Raw genomic sequence first — 17,878 nt, 5'->3', positions numbered from 1 at the left:
AACGGATTGATCGGCAGCTAAAATCATAAATAAAAAACGAAAGACAACGAAATAAGCGAGGAAGGCAGAAATAAATCGGAAAAACATTCGATAGCGAAATAATAAAAAGAAACGCATTAGTCCATAAGCGCGAAGCGCAAAACAAGTTAATTAAACAGAGCCTGGAGAAGCGACAAATCGAGTCTTCCTCTCGGTTCACAAACTTCACCGACTTACTTCTCTCTAGGCTCATCCATTGCTAGAAAAATATAACGGCAAAATGTTACTCAAGAAACGATTTACTTTAAAGAAGTTTCAAATAAAAAAAATTGTATGCAAAATTTATATCAAGTGGCAATCGATATTTAAATCCGCCGATACTTTTTAGCTTACAAATTAAAAACAAAATTCATTTTTATATAAAAAATCCTATAGTTAACTCATTTTATAAATGTTTATTAATTATAATCATGATTCAATCAATCATTTTACTATTTTTTAGAATTTGAAGTAGATAAAGACGAATCAGTAAGACCGACTATAAACGAAATATCTCGCGTGCAGGCTAGCCTAAATAATTCCGTAATACGTGTAACTTTATCTCTACAAAAATATCTCTATTATTTCAAAAAATATAACTATTATAGGAAATGGAAAAATAGAAATGTAAGATATGAATACTTACGACTAAAGTTGAGGTTGATGGAGGCAGCGACCTCGCCCATCTTGTTCTTCGCCTTGACCTTATAGAGGCCCGCGTCGGTCTCGATGACGTCGTCGAGCTCGAGCACCACCAGGAACTTGTTGGTCCCGACGCTCTGCATCTTGAAATTTGTTCTGTCATCCTCGCTGAGCTCGGTCTCGCCGCGGAACCAGGCGATGTCGGGTTTAGGCGAGCTCACTAGCTGACACTCGAATATCAGCCGATTGCCGTCGTCCTCCTGCCGCAGTTGCGGCTTCTGCGTAAAGCTGGGCGCGAAGTCGTCGGCGACCCCCATCGTGGAGGCACGCCTTCGCACCTGTCCCTACGAGACCCGGGAAAATCCGGTCCCGTTTGCGTGTCGTTCACACCCGCGACCCAAGGAAGGAAACCGTTTCCTTCGCCCAGCTCGTCGGTTCAAATGGCGCCGGCCTGCGGCACCATCCAACCTGTTTCTGTCGCGGATTTCTTCTGAGCTCGACGTCCACCTTTACTCGCTTCCCACAAACTTCTGAGAATACTAGAAGCAAAAGGATACAATGTTAGTATGGAAATTAATGTAAAAATGTCCCAAGTTTTAAGGCCAACTAAATTTCACACCATTGTATTTTCAAATTTTTTTGTTGTAAGTTTTTAATAAAATTTTTGTAAAACTGTAATTATATAACATGCTTTTCTTATTTTTATTCAGAACTGACACAGTTTGGCTGTTAAAACCTGGGACATTCTATATAGAAAGTAAAGCTAATTTTTTCATAAAACTCGGATATAAAAAATATTAAAACGTTAAATTTTATTTTTAACAATTGGTAAAGGAAAGGCCAATAATCGAGCAATAATGGAACGGTGATGTGGCTCTGTAGGTTTAGAATTTTATATGGTTAGTTAGGAATTATATTGCGATTATTGTACGGCTGAAGAAGACTCGGTGAAGTCGAAACGTTCCGTTGTTTACATTATGTGATTAATAAGTATATAAATTGACATCCATTATTCATTATTGCTCGATTATATTGGCCTTTCCTTTACCAATTGTTATATTTATACGAGCGTGCTAGTTTATTTTATTTATTATTTTTAAATTACTTTAGAAGGTATATTAATATCTTTACTGCCACCATAAAAGCATTATGCCTTTTCAGATACCAGAAAAATACAGAATAATAATAAGAGCATATGGCACAAATAAAAATTTAATTATTACCGGTGATACACGTGGCAGCAAAGATATTAATATGAGAAATTTAAAAATATATATTAAGAGAAAATTAATTATAAATAAAATAGCTTATTTAGAATTTATTTTTCAGAATAGATTATTAAACGAAGAAATGATATAGTCATCTGTTTCGATAAATTTATATTTCTTTTCTAGATAAAATTAGATATAATGTCCTTTTAAAATTTCTTAATTTTCAACAATTAGTAATTAACTTTACAGTATTGAAATTTTCATCAAGGAATACGATCTAATTATCTATAATATCTTTATCTCAGAGGATTTATTTCTTTGAAGGCTTTTAATTTATCGAACAATGACTATATACACCTCGATATCAAGATTAGTGTTACTCTGCTTTGCTCGATATCAAACATTTGCAGTTTAAAGTTCGCTGTGACGGCATAGATTATACTTCGTGTCTAGTCACCATGGTTCAGTAAACCTTGGCAGTCTGAGTCGCTGTCATCTGTAGTTGCCTCAACCGCGGCTATTTTTATACGGATATCTATACTTAGCCTTCTTTAGCGTTACCTTACGACCGTAGTACCGCGTGATGAGGTTCCTACGTTGCGTCGGTATTCATTCGAGATGAATGAAACACGTAATAACGACGAAGGAACTTGGAGCAAAAACAATTTTTGACCCTCAGTCGTTACGTAACGGAAAGAATCAGTTACACGACAAAATTGTGAAAACATTGGAAAAAATATTATCTGTTAAATAAAAGTTTCCGCCTTTGAAATTAAATGGTTTTATCGCTGTGATTAATCTCCGAAAAGAGAAGATCGCCAGGAAGCAGTGAAATGAAGCGACTCTTCGGCCACGACCACTGAAAAAACGTCCAGGAATGATTTATCGTATGACAAATTCAAAATAGACGTTTACATAATTTAAGGAAGTACAGAACGGTCATCGTGCGTCGCGTAATCTCGCGTTAAAGCGAGCGGAGCCCGAAATTGCTCCTCGTCTCTTGGCCGTGGATCGCGATTTTGCACTTACGATTTTCAGACGCTGAAAACGCGAGTCCTTCCAAAATACGACGATAAATAATGCGCGTGAGTGCTAAATGTTTCAGTATGGTTTATCGCAGTGCTCCCTGTGATATATTTTGCCGAGCGTCCGTATTTTCAAGTCATTTTTTGAAAGGTGCAGAAACTAAAGTTTTCCAAAAAATTACGCCATTCATTCAGAGCAATAATATCCCTTCATATATTACAATATATGCCTCGAAAAGTACATATAAAATCAATAAAATAATTAAAAATATTTTGAACTCTTTCTCTCTTCTTCTCCACTGATCGTAATTATTAATTCGCTCGATATAAATCTTCTCTTCAGAACAGTAAGCAGCAAGCACTATTACGCGCTACGAGGAAAGTATAAGAACCGTATATGCCGATTCTCTTTTACCGAGACGCAGAATCCGAAATATGAATTGCCGAATTATTTTTGCGCCGCTCTAATAATAATTTCGCGCGCGAAATACTGCAACACCGGGAATGAGCGACGCCTGCTTTTCCTCAACCGCCGCGTCGAAAGGACCTCATAATTTACGAGTGTCGGGGAGCCTATTTTCGGCAGGTAACCAACGCGGTGCGCGGCGACGCGCGACGGCTGCGACGAACGGACCTGCACCCCGAACCACGTCGTCGCCGTCGCTGCCGATGTGCAGGACCATTAGCGCAGGCCGCGTTTAACTGCAAATTGAGCGAGGCGAGCGACGAATTTTCGCGGAATCCGCGCGACCGAGAAGTGCCCGAGGAGAGCGAGTATTTTCCCGCGAGGCGCCCAAGGCCGAGGGAGCCGTGCACGGGGGATGACGTAAGGCCACTATTATTAATGCGGCTCTTGGCTCGAAAATAGGTTGGGCCAGTTATCTTGGTAATCGGTTATTATGTTTGGCATCTAAACTCGCGTGGAAGTCGCATACATTTGGGTCGCGATACAACCCCGTCGGATGTAATATGTTCGCGGCGTTCGCGCGCAAAGTCCGGACAATCGTTCCTTTGAGACCCGTGGCACCGCGCGACGCCTCCAAGTGCCAGAAGTGTCGATTCAGCCTCAGGCGATCTCGCCAGCTACTCGTGGCCGGATCACTTTCGCGTGACGTATCGCGTGACGCGTGACTTAACGCACGATGACACCGGTCTCCTGCACCTGTCTTTCTCGCCCAACCTCCGTGATGTATCTCCTAACAACCGATAAACATTCTATATCATTTCAATTAATCAGTGAGAAAAATCTCATTGTTGGAAATTATCGTTTGGAAGTCTGTTGAACTAAAACACGCTTGTGATTAACTGCGAAGTAATTAAGCTAGTTACTTCGAACTGCTTGTAGCTACAAAATAATTGGAGCAACTGCGTGGACAGTCAACATTCTATTTAGTTTGTACTTCGGTGTCTATAGATAAAAAAATTATTTCTGGGATTCCGTGTTAAATTTTCACGAATATGACAGAAACTGCAAGCTTGAGTGGGCTCAACTATCTATATAGTTTTTCTATTATAAATAGAACATGAGATAATACATTTGTTTTAAACGTGATTAAGGCTGCGTTTCGATATTCACTGCCAATACTGAAAATCTGTAGTATATGTGACATGAACTATATAGACTTTCAGTACTGGCAGTGAATATCGAAACGCAGCCTAAGAAGCCTTGCAAACACTGACGATGGATGACAATCGTTTCGGAAAGTATGAATTAGTTTCGCGTGACGTGTGCCGGGAGAAGACTGCCAAGTGCAAGGGTAGGCGTTGGGTACACGACACGATATCCTTCCGGTAACGTGAGATTCGCGTAATTGGTCGCTTGCCACCGTCCGAGCTGCAAAATTGTGAAACAAATTATCCTATTATGTCAGCTCCAGCCAGGCGATGGAAATATGATACGCCTGGCTCTTCTTCGCTCGCGCTGTCCCAAAAAGTGCCAGATAAATAAGTCATAATACAAATAAAAAGATAAAGAAATCACCGATTCGACGTTAAACGTGTCAAATTAGTGAAAATTCAACGTTTTGAGATCTTCTTATTTTATATTTATTTCTTTTTCTTTTGAAGCTTTCACAGAAAAAAATTCCAAAGACGCGCTTGTTCTTAATTGACAGAAACAGGTAAAAAATTTGATGATTAATTGCAAATGTAGGTCTTCTAACGGATTTTTCACAGTTGCATTATTCCAGGAGAAACGGTATAATGTCGACACAGATTCTACGACCAGTGGTTGATCTTTTTTTGACGAGACTAAACAGATGCGAGGGAGAACTTAAGGAGACCGACGAAACGGCATACAAAACGGACGGCGCGAGTATTACAACGTCACAAGTAAAGACTTGGCAAGTGGCCTCCACATACATTCCTGAGATTACTGCACTTCGTAACAGCCCGTTCGCATTCCGCCTCTTTCGCCCGTTGTCTGATTTTCGCGCCGCGTTTGTCATCCGACGATACATCTTTCAGAAACGAAAAGGAAATGGATGGAAAAGCGTTGCCGAATACGAGACAACACCTTGGAGTATTCTTTTAGCAAATATTGATAAAAACGCGTTAGGTTTGTAGAAATTTTGTCGTATTAATCTCTGTTTACCGATTTGAGAGTGCAATGAGTGCGGGAAAGATTTTTATGCAACACGTGCATGGAAAGTGCCCCATTACTCACGCTACGCGTGCGTGATAAACCACTTTCCAGGCACTTGCAACATAAAATAGGGAGTGTAAGTCGTGTGTAAAGATGAAAATTCCCGGGTGCGGAGTTTACGCACGAGCCGAAGGCGAGTAAGCTCCGCACCCGGGAATTTTCATCTTACCTCACTTGTTACACAAATAACTATTTTATTAAAATTCTCATATTACAAAAAGTATTTATTTCTCTCAGTCTATAATATATGTTTCAGTTTTTTTCAAAAATTAAGTTAGCTTGTCGTTGAATGCTTAAATAATGTAAGTAGTTTAGCAATGTATTTTAAGCAATGTGTACAGCTTGTTATTTACTATATTAAAAATAAAACAGAAATGATCTTGGGACGTTCGTGTCTTTTGATAATAAGAAAATTGTTTATGCAAAAGAAGAAACGATAAAAAATTAAAACAAATATTTGATTGTTATATTATTGTCTTGTATAATATATCATTGATTTTTAAGTAAAGCGAAACGACAAACAATTTTCAGAATTACAATTTAAGCATGTATCCATCGAGAAATATGCTATTTAAATCCTCGAATATGTCGGTACATTGTACGTGAGAGAATGCCGGTATCCAACTGACCTAATATTTTTGCTGGCTACCTATATAGAAAGCGTTGCTTCACTTTGGCATAATTCTGCCGGCTATTTGTGATACAATACATATTTGTTGACACTCTGACCCAATAAAAATGTAGCACATTACCGTTAAGCGTTTAACAAATGCGCTAACTAAATCTGTATAGAAAAACAGAAACGATATTTTGGATGTATATTATAATTAATAAAAGAAAGGGCATAAAAGATAAAGTGAAAGAACGGAAGAACAAGAATTTATAAGAATGGGACACAGCAATACAGTGTAAGCTATTGGAATCTCGCAATGGGAATAAACGTTCAATGAGCGTTTGACATTGAACCAGCCTCGTTAAAAAGGCGCACAATTATTTTTGGCAGGGTTCTAAGCCACGCGTGTGCATTGTGCGAAACAATCTCCTTTCTTCGCCGTCGTGAATTTACGAGACAGTATATTCATGTGACTCTGACATGTAACGTGCAAAACAATTATTAAGATTCGTACGGTAAAATTTGATATAATGTTAAAATTTGTATACTTCTGTCAAAATATACGGTTATGACTAAACGTTACTACGCACAATAACTCTCGATATACCGCATCTATTTTAATCGAATTAACTAGTCATTTAATCTGGTGACTAATAAGCCTGTTGTTATGTGCCCACTCGGTCTTAGGAATGTGAAATGAGTAACCTGAAAATATTTAACAATCTATACTATATAATCTATCGCGTCGTAATAGAATGATTCACGTCTTGAATAACATGCTTCCTCCCAGAAAAAAAAAGAATACAATTCTAATCTAACTAAAAAAAAGGATTGTATTTAAAAATACAGTAATAATAGTAATTATTTAAAAAATACAGCAATAATAGTAATTATAATAAAGTTTAGATTAAAACACATCAAAGACGGCTTAAATATCATTGTCGTTATTGAATCATTACTTTGTACTGTAAATGTAATTCTTGAATAAAAAAAATGGATTATAATAATATTTCTCGGATTATATTTTTGGAGATACCTAATCAAAGAATTTAAATTTCAGAAATCTCAGTTTCTGAGATTTTTTAACGTTATTTAAAGGAACTTTTGTCGCATGACGATGATTCATTTCTCAATAGTATTCCACGCTCAAGGTGAAGTCACATCCGGAACTAAATTCTACTCGCGAGGGGTTATAATTATTAGTACGATGCATTTTCGCGGGCGCACTCTACCATATGCTTATACTACTGACCGCGTTACTTGCGACGCACCGCGCATCTATTTTTGCCGACTGACTCAAACGAGTCGGCAGCGGCACTAAAATCGCCGATCGACATCCCGATCTATCCGCGATAAAACGCGGAGAGATCCTGTAAACAAGCGTTTTGCACTCGACTTTTTGGCAGAACGCGGCAAAACGTCCGGCCGCAAAATCAAGAATTATGTTTAATAACGGTCGCGGGTGATGAAAAGATCGCTTGGCGTGTTTAATATCAACGTTGCTAGATTATTGCGTTGCGATACCGTACAATAAAATAAGAACGTCATCTGTGTATATAATTTATATAAGTATATAATAACAATTTAGACGTGATAAAATATTGAAATTAGAACGACACGGTTTAGAGCGACGATTTAAATCATAATATAAATTATAATATAAAAACACTACGACTTCAGTCGACCGTATTAAAATGTAACTCTTTATTATTAGAATGCACGACGTAATAAAATATGTTAAATAACGGAGAAGTTATTAAAGTTTACTAAACGATTGTTGAGCCATTTAACATATCTAACGATATTGAAATGAGCGAGGGTCAAGAATACAAATCGCTTTCTAGGTCAACTTTCTGTTATAAGTTAATCAGATTAGCCTTGCATGACTAGACAAATAAACAAAATGGGTTGTTGACAAAAAGTATCAATGCCGATCAAATAATTGCAACTTTACTATGACGTTCATTATTAAATGATTTAATAAATAACAATTGTGGCATTAAGAATGCATATTTTTAGGTTGTTTTTTAGTGCTGCTATTTATTATTTTATTAAAATTTAAAAGTATATGTAATATTATTGTATGTGACTCTTTTTTCCTTTTTTTTCCTCCCTCTCTCTCTCTCTCTCTCTCTCTCTTATTAAAAATTACATTGAAACAAGGAGAGCGAATTTACGAGACCTACTGTTTACGAGACTGAGATAATTGTTTCTCTCCACGCAAGGGGAGAAACAAATTTATCGATTGAAATCATTAGACAATGGCAAACACCGCCAAGAATAATATTAGTCCTTTCACGCTGAGACCGACTCTGATGATCAACAGGTGAAACGAGCCGTTTGGCTGACAATGCTACAATTCGACAATGCATCCAAAAATACGATCGATATAACACATCGAATGATTAATCAATTAAAATATCGTATATCAATTAACTTTGATTATAAGTAATGTACTTAAACATGTTTGCACCTAATAAACTATTCGAGTAATTTATGAGCCATTTACAAGAGAAAATATTCAAGAGATTTTGAGGATTTAAATATAATCACAAATTGATACTTAAATCTACCTAAAAAAAAAAAAATTTAACTAAAAATCTCTATCAAATCTTCGTGGAGTTATATTTATTTTTCCTAGTATGGCTCTTGAATGTTTTATATCGAAAGCATTGAAAATTAAAAAAAATATTGCATGTTTAAAGCGAAACTCTTTAAATGTTTAACATAAATTAATGACATAGATCCTACATTTAATATCAAATTTCATGGATCTTGCAAAAGAAATTTATTCGTTCCAATATCTTTAACATTAGAACTACCAAGGGGGTCAAAATAACCCGTTTGACATTTTTTAATAATTTATTATTCATTTTTAAAACATGCTAATTTCTGAAATTTTCCCTGACTTTTAGTGAAATTACATAGATAATTAATTTTATTAATTTGCTTTCTCTTTTTTTTCTTTTTTTCCCCTAAGATTTGTTAATAATGCATTTAACGTCGATCGGATGTAATTGTATTTTTTAGATTCCTTTGCAATGCACACATGTAGGTACGATTTATTTTTTCTTCGCGTTCTCAAATGCCCAGCTTCTCCGGATTCAACGAGTCTCGCGGAACTCGCGGTATGCGAAGTATTTTTAAATCAGTCAAACATTCCAGGGTTCTCATCGATCGCTATAAGTCGAAAGAAAAAATTATAGCATCGGCGATGACTACACGATGATTACAACAGCGAGAAAAGCTTTTGCAAAATAAATATGTTCAAAAATTCTGTATAATCGACAGAGTATCCTGATAGAATTCTTTTTCAGAATAGGTTTTCTGGCACATCTAATGCAAACATATTATATTATTACGTGTTATTATTCTATTTAATTTGTGTTTCTTTTTTACTAAACAAGTACTAATAAAAAAGTTTCATTATTAACGAACATGGGAAAACCAATAAGAAAAAGACAACTAACTGATAACGATAAATCTGAAATCCTATGTAAATCTGAATTCCTATAAATCGTACGATTAGAATTACAGTTGGAATAAGATGGTACAAGAAGAAGCGGGCAAATGAAATGAATGCTTCCTATTAATGCCTCCCAAAATTAACGCACAAATACGAGCCGTGACAGATCGAGGAGAGGAAGTCGGCGAGAAGACGAGGCGGCAAATGATGCGTTAGACAATGTGTCGGACGGCACGGTGACGTGAAGATGGACGAAACGACATATGGAACAACGACACGGGTGAAAAGATGGTTGTAGGAACGACGAACCGCTCCTCACATTACGCCCTCCTAAAAATAAGTGGACTCCGAGCCTAGATACCTAGATAGTAGTCTACGAATAGTCGCCGCCGCCGTTGCCGCGACGGAACTCGTAGCGATTAGTCATGTAAAGTAGGATCGTCAAGAAACGCGTCTGCATCGCGAGCTTATTGGAAACTCGGGCTCGGATTTTTTACAATCTCGAGCCCGATTTCTTTTAATAATCGAATAATTAGACAAAGTGAAGAAGCAGCGACGAAATAATCAAGGACGCAATAAGGGAATTATTAAGGCACAGTAAAAGATTCGAAATTAACGCTCTGTTTATCACGCGAACGAGTGAAGATTAGAATCAATGTTTATTCCAAAATGAGGCCAAACATGCCACCGTGATGAACGTGAATATCTTGTTTTTGTGTCTAAGAAATCCGTAATAAAAGTAGAAGTCAAAAGCAAGGTGAAGTTTTTCTAAAATATGCAAAACTTAAGCGAGAATGAAAGCTAGAAAATGTCACAATGTTAATTCTTGATTGTTATCACTTGCTTTCTGTCGCCCTTTATCATTTCTTGATCACCTAGCTTCTAACATTTATTCGTCTCTCGACACATCTGTTTTCCCAGCTGAAATATCTGATTATATAATAAAAAAGAAACTTCCATTGAATAGTTTTAATGTCAAAATATTATAAAACATTTTTTTAATACACATATTAAAAGAAATATGTGAATTTAGGTGACACGTGTAATTTTTACGATTCTCCAAGTTCAAAATAATTGAATATATACTCAACTGAACTTCTCAACGAACATTGGCATATTACTAAATTAATAATATTCAATCTTTGAAACAAAGGCAAAAAAAGCAATCCTACATCTATAAATTTCTACTTATAGTCTAAATCAAAATAGAATAGTCAAATTGTAGAGGCAATAAGTTTCTTTTTAGGGAAATCTACGGTCTGAATGACTGATCTAGAGGGATTACTGGACTCAACTTGTCGTGAGAGCGTGACATACCTCCTCAATCCACTTGTCCCCTCACCTACCCCCGACGAATCACTCGCGTGAGCGTGCGCGAAACCGAGTCCGTCACTTGTTGCTCACACTTCGACACTGATCCACACGCGGCCCTCGATGCGACGTTAACAACATTAACAGGCGGTCGGAACGAAAGGGGAAAAGATGGGATAAATTCGAAAGGAGAGCTTGGTCACTCGGGCAATAATGGTGTGAAAAGAAGTCGCACTGACACGCGTGAATCCGGCGCAATCGTCACGCACGCTCCCTCGCAGCCACACACAAATCCGCACATCCGCATCATCCAACGCACATCATCGAGAGAGACTTACTTGAAGCGTCTCCGGGTGAGGATGAGCGCTTTTCCCTTCCGAAGGTGCGAGCCCCGGCACCCGGCCGAGCGTTCTTCCTCGGAACACCCGCGACGACGGCAAGAGCGGTCGCTTTATTCCTGGATCACTCCCAACCCCCCCGAGGCAGACAACGAGACGCACACACTCGGTTCGGGAGAGACTCGGCTCGAGAATTCTGCGAGCTCGCGCGAGAAACAAAACGGGGGGAAAAAAAATTAAGAGAGAGACTCCTTCCACCCTTGTCTTCAGATTCGATCGTCTTCGTCTTCGTCTTGGGTCGTCGTCGTCGTCGTCACTCGTCGTGCGGTCGCTCGTCGCTGTCTCGCTTCTTGTGTCTCTCGTATACCCTGCTCTCTTTTTTTACTTGCACGAAGTGTCTCTATCGGCCGTCCCAATCGTTGGGGCCCCGCGCGCCAACTAAACGCGCGAGGTATCGCGAAGCTACCTCGGGGGCTTGGAGTTTCGCCCACCACGACCACGACCACCACTACCGTCGCCACTACCACGTCTTACTCCGAGTCCTCTGTCTTACATCCCCGTCGAGACGTACGCACGCCCACGGTCTCGCGGGCGCCGCGACGCTATATGTGCAATACGCCGAGGTACACAAAGTCACGTCCGATAAGTGATAACGACGCAATTAGGTCAGACACGCGTTCTCCGTGCGGCGCTGCTGACAAATAGCTGCTACCTGAAAATCTTGCCCTAACAATATTGCGATGTCTGTTTCATTTTTTAATAATGATTTCGAGAGATAATGATACTCAAACCCACCAGTTAAATGTTACCTTTTAAAACTCTTTTGCCTTTGAACACAGATATGTCGATTTCATGCTGAAGTTGATGCATCCTAAATAGGTTCATATGTTAATTATAATTTCGTAAATAATACATTCCTACAAACTAATAACTAACGTTTTAAATATTTTATATTTTTTGTATCACTTAAATTACCTAACATTTATTTTTCAGCACGCAAGATCTTTATGCAATTCAGCAATATTATGCAGCAAAAAGTACCATTGGCGAATTATCCAAGGTCGCGGTATCGCGATTCCCAAGTAAGTGCCGACAGACATATGCGCTCAGTGCAGAGGACGTGAAAAAGCATTTATTATACGCTATACTTCTTTCGTAATCTCGACGCGCACGTGCCCACGTCGAGATTCATCTTAGTTCTTATATCTAGCGCATCACTGTTACACAATGTTTGCTTTTATACGATGAGATCAGAAAATTAACGGACAATGATTGTGTAGAGAATTCGAAAATTCGAATTACACGAATTCGCAAAAATGAAATTTTCTACAGCGTATGAAACTATGCTTATATTGTATATGATGTAATTAAAATTAATTTAATAATATATCAAAGACTGCTGTAGTTATAATAAAGAATTTAGATACCTAACAAATTAAGATTTTTATTATCCTACTGTCTTATGTCGATTTCTACCAAATTAGATAAATTTTAATCTCGGTTTACTTACTTTTTATCTTTTTCTAACTCTTAAACTAAAAAAAGATGGAAAGTAAGTTAAACCAATTAAGATTACAATTAACCTGTATTAATCGAAATGGACATTATCCACGTTAAAATTCTCCGTAATAATGTTGTGGTAAAGAATGATAACAGACACTATACTCATATAAAGACGCGATGTTACTCATATCCCCTTTTTACTCGAATCTTTTTTTAACATTTGTATTTATATATGGCCGAATATACGCGGCGTTACGCTCAGCGCATTGACGCGACTTCGTCATTTGCGCGTTCTATTTCTTGTCACTGGCGAGTTTGTCATATGGACGCGGCCGTCGGCAACGAATCTAAAAATGAACCCCGCGCTATCGACAGTGGTACTAAATGACCGGCGAAAAGTCATCGGAATGGAATTCCTCACGTTGGCGTCCCCGTGATGAAATTAGATAGCACCGCGGCACTCCGCGTGCGTAATTCGCAAGGTACGTTCTTTTCTCTCATCTCTGGATAGGAAGGCAGCAAAAGAATGAAAAATAAGTCGCACGTATCGATTGACTCATGTGTTTTCGAGCTTGTCTCGGGAGAGACATGTGAAATCGATGACGAGAAATAAACGACGAAACCTCGAGTCCACAATGTTGCGAAACTGAGATTTCGAGTGCTTTTAGCCTGTCAATGTTGTCACGTTTAGTCGCGCAAATCATACATCATAAGTATATAACGAGTATTTTACGTAATTTTAATGATAGACTCGTTGAGCCTGGAGTAAATTTTTCGCCGGAAAATTTTTGAAAGGAAATCTTTAATCAAATTTATTATTAAAATTGTGAGTTTCCTTGTACAATAAGTGATCATTATACGATCAATGTTATGTAATTATGTATAATTAATATGAGTTTTTTTTGGATTACAGTTAAAGATCAATTACATCCAAGCAAATAGAAGCTTCTCGTTGCGATTGAATAAGAAATCGCTAGTTTACTTTGGACGTCTAACTACATGTAATCGTCACTCAACGCACAATGAACAGAAATAACAACAGAACAAAGCAGTATACACAGAAGTATTCGAAATTAGTAGTAAAAGTAGCAAATACTGCAGGCAGGGCAATTTAAAGGAAATAGCTTACCCAGACAGTTGCGTGTATTTAATTACAGTTTAAATTATGGAGCGTCGATTAATTACAATCAAGATTTGCAAAAATCGACGAAGAGATACACGTCATTTATACTCTTTCATCCTCGCGAAACGATCCTTTCGTAGAAGAGATGTTTAATTGCAGTAATAATTTTAGAAATCTCTTCTTCCTGGATATATGTAAGCGGACGTTATAGCTATAACTCAACGTTGAGTGGCCGTGCGAGATGACTCTGTAACATCCTGACAAACATATTTCCTCAAGCCATCCGTGAAACGTTACAACGAGGGTCTTGAGCAACGACGTAATTACAAGTTTACTTATCTTTTTCTCCCACAGTCTACGATCGGCCTATCGTAGACTGAAAAACACAGCCATGCGTCACCGCCCCGCCTTCGTTTAAGTCTGATTTATCGTTGTCTCGAAAAAAGCGACGTAACAAAAATTCTTTGCTCTCCTAAATAATTTAATAGGAGTGAAAGAATGTATTTTTAAATCGCGAAACGAGCAACGATGATCATTCAACTACTGTCAAAACATGTCGCTAAGGTTTACGTACAAATCGGATTTCAATGAAAATAACTGAAACTTTTCTAAACTGTATAAAACATTTAAGAAAGAATTTTAATTTCTAAACATAAAGTTTATAGATAAAAATCAAAATTCTCTGATATCAGGCATCACGTTGCAGAAATCACTCAACACAAAAATATTCACATCTATATTGAATAATTATTTATATATTATTTATGTATTTTTTTACCTTTTTACAATTAAACAAAATTTTATTTTTAACTTTACATTTTATTATATATTTATATGTGTTGCTCGTGATAATTTTTTAACAAGTTTAAAACGTGTATAATTACTGTTAAGTTATGTTGTCATATTTTTATTTTGGCGTTAAGCACAGTGCGGACTTTCGTTCTCAACTGTCCGAATTAATCTGCTAAAGAGAATCACGCGGTTATACGTTGTAACACAACACAATGTATGCGTTTTGCGCTCATCCGGAAAATCTTACAACGACGTTCTTGTTAAGTTCGCTGGAGATGAGTAGGAGCATCGAAGAAGATGAAATAAAGGAGAGAAAGAATAAGAAGAGAAAAATCACCAAAGGAGAAATCTCACGCGAAGCGTCGAGACGCAAGTCTCTCTCAGTTCTGGCAAACCGGGCACTTTTCTAAATATACACGATCGCCCCTCACCGGCGGATCTATCTTTACGTATTAGAATCTATACCTATATAACGATTTCGAGCATCTTTTCTATAGTCAAGTTACCGCATAACTTTATCTAAAAATTAAACAAATACTTCCTCAATAAGATATAAGGAGAAAAGATTTTTAAACATCTCAAAAAATTTAATTTATCTTGAAACAATAAACGACGAGAACATCGTATAAAATCAACTAACTTACTGCAACTTCTGTTGCGTTAAATTGTTAAAATATACGAGAATGACGTTACGCGCATCAAAGAAAGAAACTCAAATTAGCGAACAAATTGTTTAGACGGCGTAATTAATTTATACAAAAGACATCCACAATGCAACGCAATGTGGATATGTCGAATTTATTGCAATTTTCTTTTTCTATCAAATCGACAATTTGTTTGAAAATGTCGTCTCAAGAAGAGAATATCCTTCTTGAATATTATTTCGTCTGATAGAACGGCGAAGTATTAATACCATTTCCGATGCTACCTTGAACTGATATACGATCGAAAATACAGAGCTCGCTAAAGAGAAATAAGCAAATCGCGAGACCCGACGGCGTAAATCACACTTTCACAGAAGCGAGATAAAGGCACCTGTATTTATACTCGTTTCTTCAATTTATATTTTAGAACGCATCAGATGTTTAGAATAAAATATCCTGCATAATATTATACATAAAAATTATTGGAATTACAAATTCTATTTAAAAAACTAGAAAATTCAAAACGCAATATAAAATATTTTTGAAATTAAAATATAAATATAAAATTAACAATTACATTTTTAAATACTGCAATAATAAAAAACGATCATTTTTAATTCCCATCTATTATCGTTTCAATTCCTGCTTAATAAAAAAAAATCAATTTAAAAATTATCTAATAAAAAACCAATTAGCTAAATGCGTATTAAGATAATATCTTAATACGCATACAAGTAGTTAATTAATTAATTATGTGAATTTACTTTATTGCTTACTGAAGAAATGACTGTGAAAATGACCACTACTGAAAATGACTGTGCTTCTTGAGTAATAACGTGAACTGACAAACTGACAATGAGTTCCACAGTTAAGTCGCGATTACAAATGTAACATCACAAACATCAAACTGATTATTAAGGTCTATTTACTAAACTGTATCATACGTCTCACAAATCAGTTTCGGTTGAGTTCTTCGGCAGAATCGCGTCTATAATTATATTCTCCGAGAGTCAAGGCAGAAAAATGTCAAAGGGGACCTTGGCAATTAGCATACGCGTAAATAGCGTCGTTCATTCCACCGTGGGTGGATATTCGGACGGGAAATAGATCAATCAAAACTTACATCAGAACCAAAGCGGCGCTCGGCATCGAAAAGATTTTTCACGCCTCACCACGTACGCAACGTTGATGCAACGTGAAATCTCGCATGAACTAAATAACATGGACGTGACGAATACAAGCAACGTGTGATCTCATTTTCACTCTTATTTACGTTTGCCTCGTTTAACGTCTCGAAAAACGTGCTATTAACATCTTAAGATTGTTTATTGAGAAAAATTACAGTTATTTTAACTTCGAGAAATTCTTTACAATAAATTCTGCGACTAGGTATTTTTATTTAAATATCAGATATTTAAATTGCTGCGAGAGCTAATAGATTTCAATTACATTATCCCCAAAAACTACGAGACTAATTAGAAATTTTAATAATCAAAAACCTACGGATTTGTATTTATAAATACTTTATTAGTGTTTGAATCAATTTATAATTAATTTTCCACATAAAAATTCTTCGCAATAAAATTTCGATGCAAAAAGACATCTACCATAAATTTCGCATTTTCTCGAAATGTCATGCAATATATACAATCAAAATAAATATATATATATATTAATTACAATAAATTAACGTCCAGAGCAACGACTAATTAAATGTTACATTAAATTTCCATTTTATTATTTGATTGTCAAAGACCGTTCTCGCTCTACCGATTTTGTCTTTACGCAGCCGACGACAGCGCATTTGTTTGTTCCTTTATCACATTTTTTTCCCCGAGAGCGAGAGCGCGAGAGTTCGAGAGTGGGCGAACGGCCCGAGTATATGGAACAGCCGTTCTAAACTTAGTCGCCGGTCCGCTCTGGAAATAGATGTTATGAGTGCGAGGACAGGACAAGACACTGGCCTATTATATTTGCCTCCGTGTTTCACCCGCACTATTTGAAAGAAACACAACATGGATATTAATTTTTGCCGATTTTTTGCGGACGTTACTGACCAGTCGATCGAATATCGCAAAATGCATCATCCACATGTGCGATATCGCGACTTCGATATCGAGGCCAAGAACTCTTTTACCGATATGGAGGACTGAAGTTAAAGTATAGTTAGTAGAAACGTCGCATAAATTGTTATAATAATCATAGTAAATTTGATCAGACAATAGACAAATTGATCGAGTGTTGCAAGATTTATTTGACATAAAGCAACCCAAAACTTTCTTCGTAAAGATTTTTAAATATTTATCGCTAAAATATAGAGTTCTAACTAGTTTCTAAAACAGATCCGGCCATAGTTTTCACAGAAGTAAGTATATCAAAATAATGTCAGAATAATGTCGAACGCTCGTTCCCGCGAGATAAATAGTCAACGAAACGTTCGGCGGATCGCGGAATTGTCTCGAGAACTCAGATAATTCTAGAAATGCGAAAATTTCTCTGCGTTCCGCGAAAAAAATGTGTGTAACTAGCAACGAGATACGACGTGTTC

At 36.9% G+C, this 17,878-nt stretch overlaps 1 protein-coding gene across 8 annotated transcripts in view; it reads right to left on the bottom strand.

Moving 5' to 3' along the window:
• LOC139818020 (twitchin-like) overlaps positions 1–11,793 on the bottom strand; it is a 111,002-nt gene extending 99,209 nt beyond the window's left edge. For 5 of the 8 annotated variants that reach the window (XM_071786417.1, XM_071786418.1, XM_071786422.1 and 2 more), the window contains exons 1-3: positions 11,269–11,789; positions 665–1,199; positions 217–238 (exon numbers count right to left, since the gene is read on the bottom strand). In XM_071786417.1, the coding sequence (XP_071642518.1) occupies positions 217–238; positions 665–977 (335 nt within the window). In that variant the 5' untranslated portion in view covers positions 978–1,199; positions 11,269–11,789. Of the gene's footprint in view, positions 1–216; positions 239–664; positions 1,200–11,268 lie in introns of all 8 variants that reach the window. The other 3 variants (XM_071786415.1, XM_071786416.1, XM_071786414.1) reach the window with 2 other exon arrangements.
• Between the last annotated feature and the right edge of the window lie 6,085 nt (positions 11,794–17,878).

The sequence above is a fragment of the Temnothorax longispinosus genome, chromosome 8, assembly GCF_030848805.1.
Source record: "Temnothorax longispinosus isolate EJ_2023e chromosome 8, Tlon_JGU_v1, whole genome shotgun sequence".
In the NCBI taxonomy this organism is placed as follows: Eukaryota; Metazoa; Arthropoda; class Insecta; order Hymenoptera; family Formicidae; genus Temnothorax; species Temnothorax longispinosus.
This window is presented reverse-complemented; position numbering and strand designations above follow the sequence as displayed.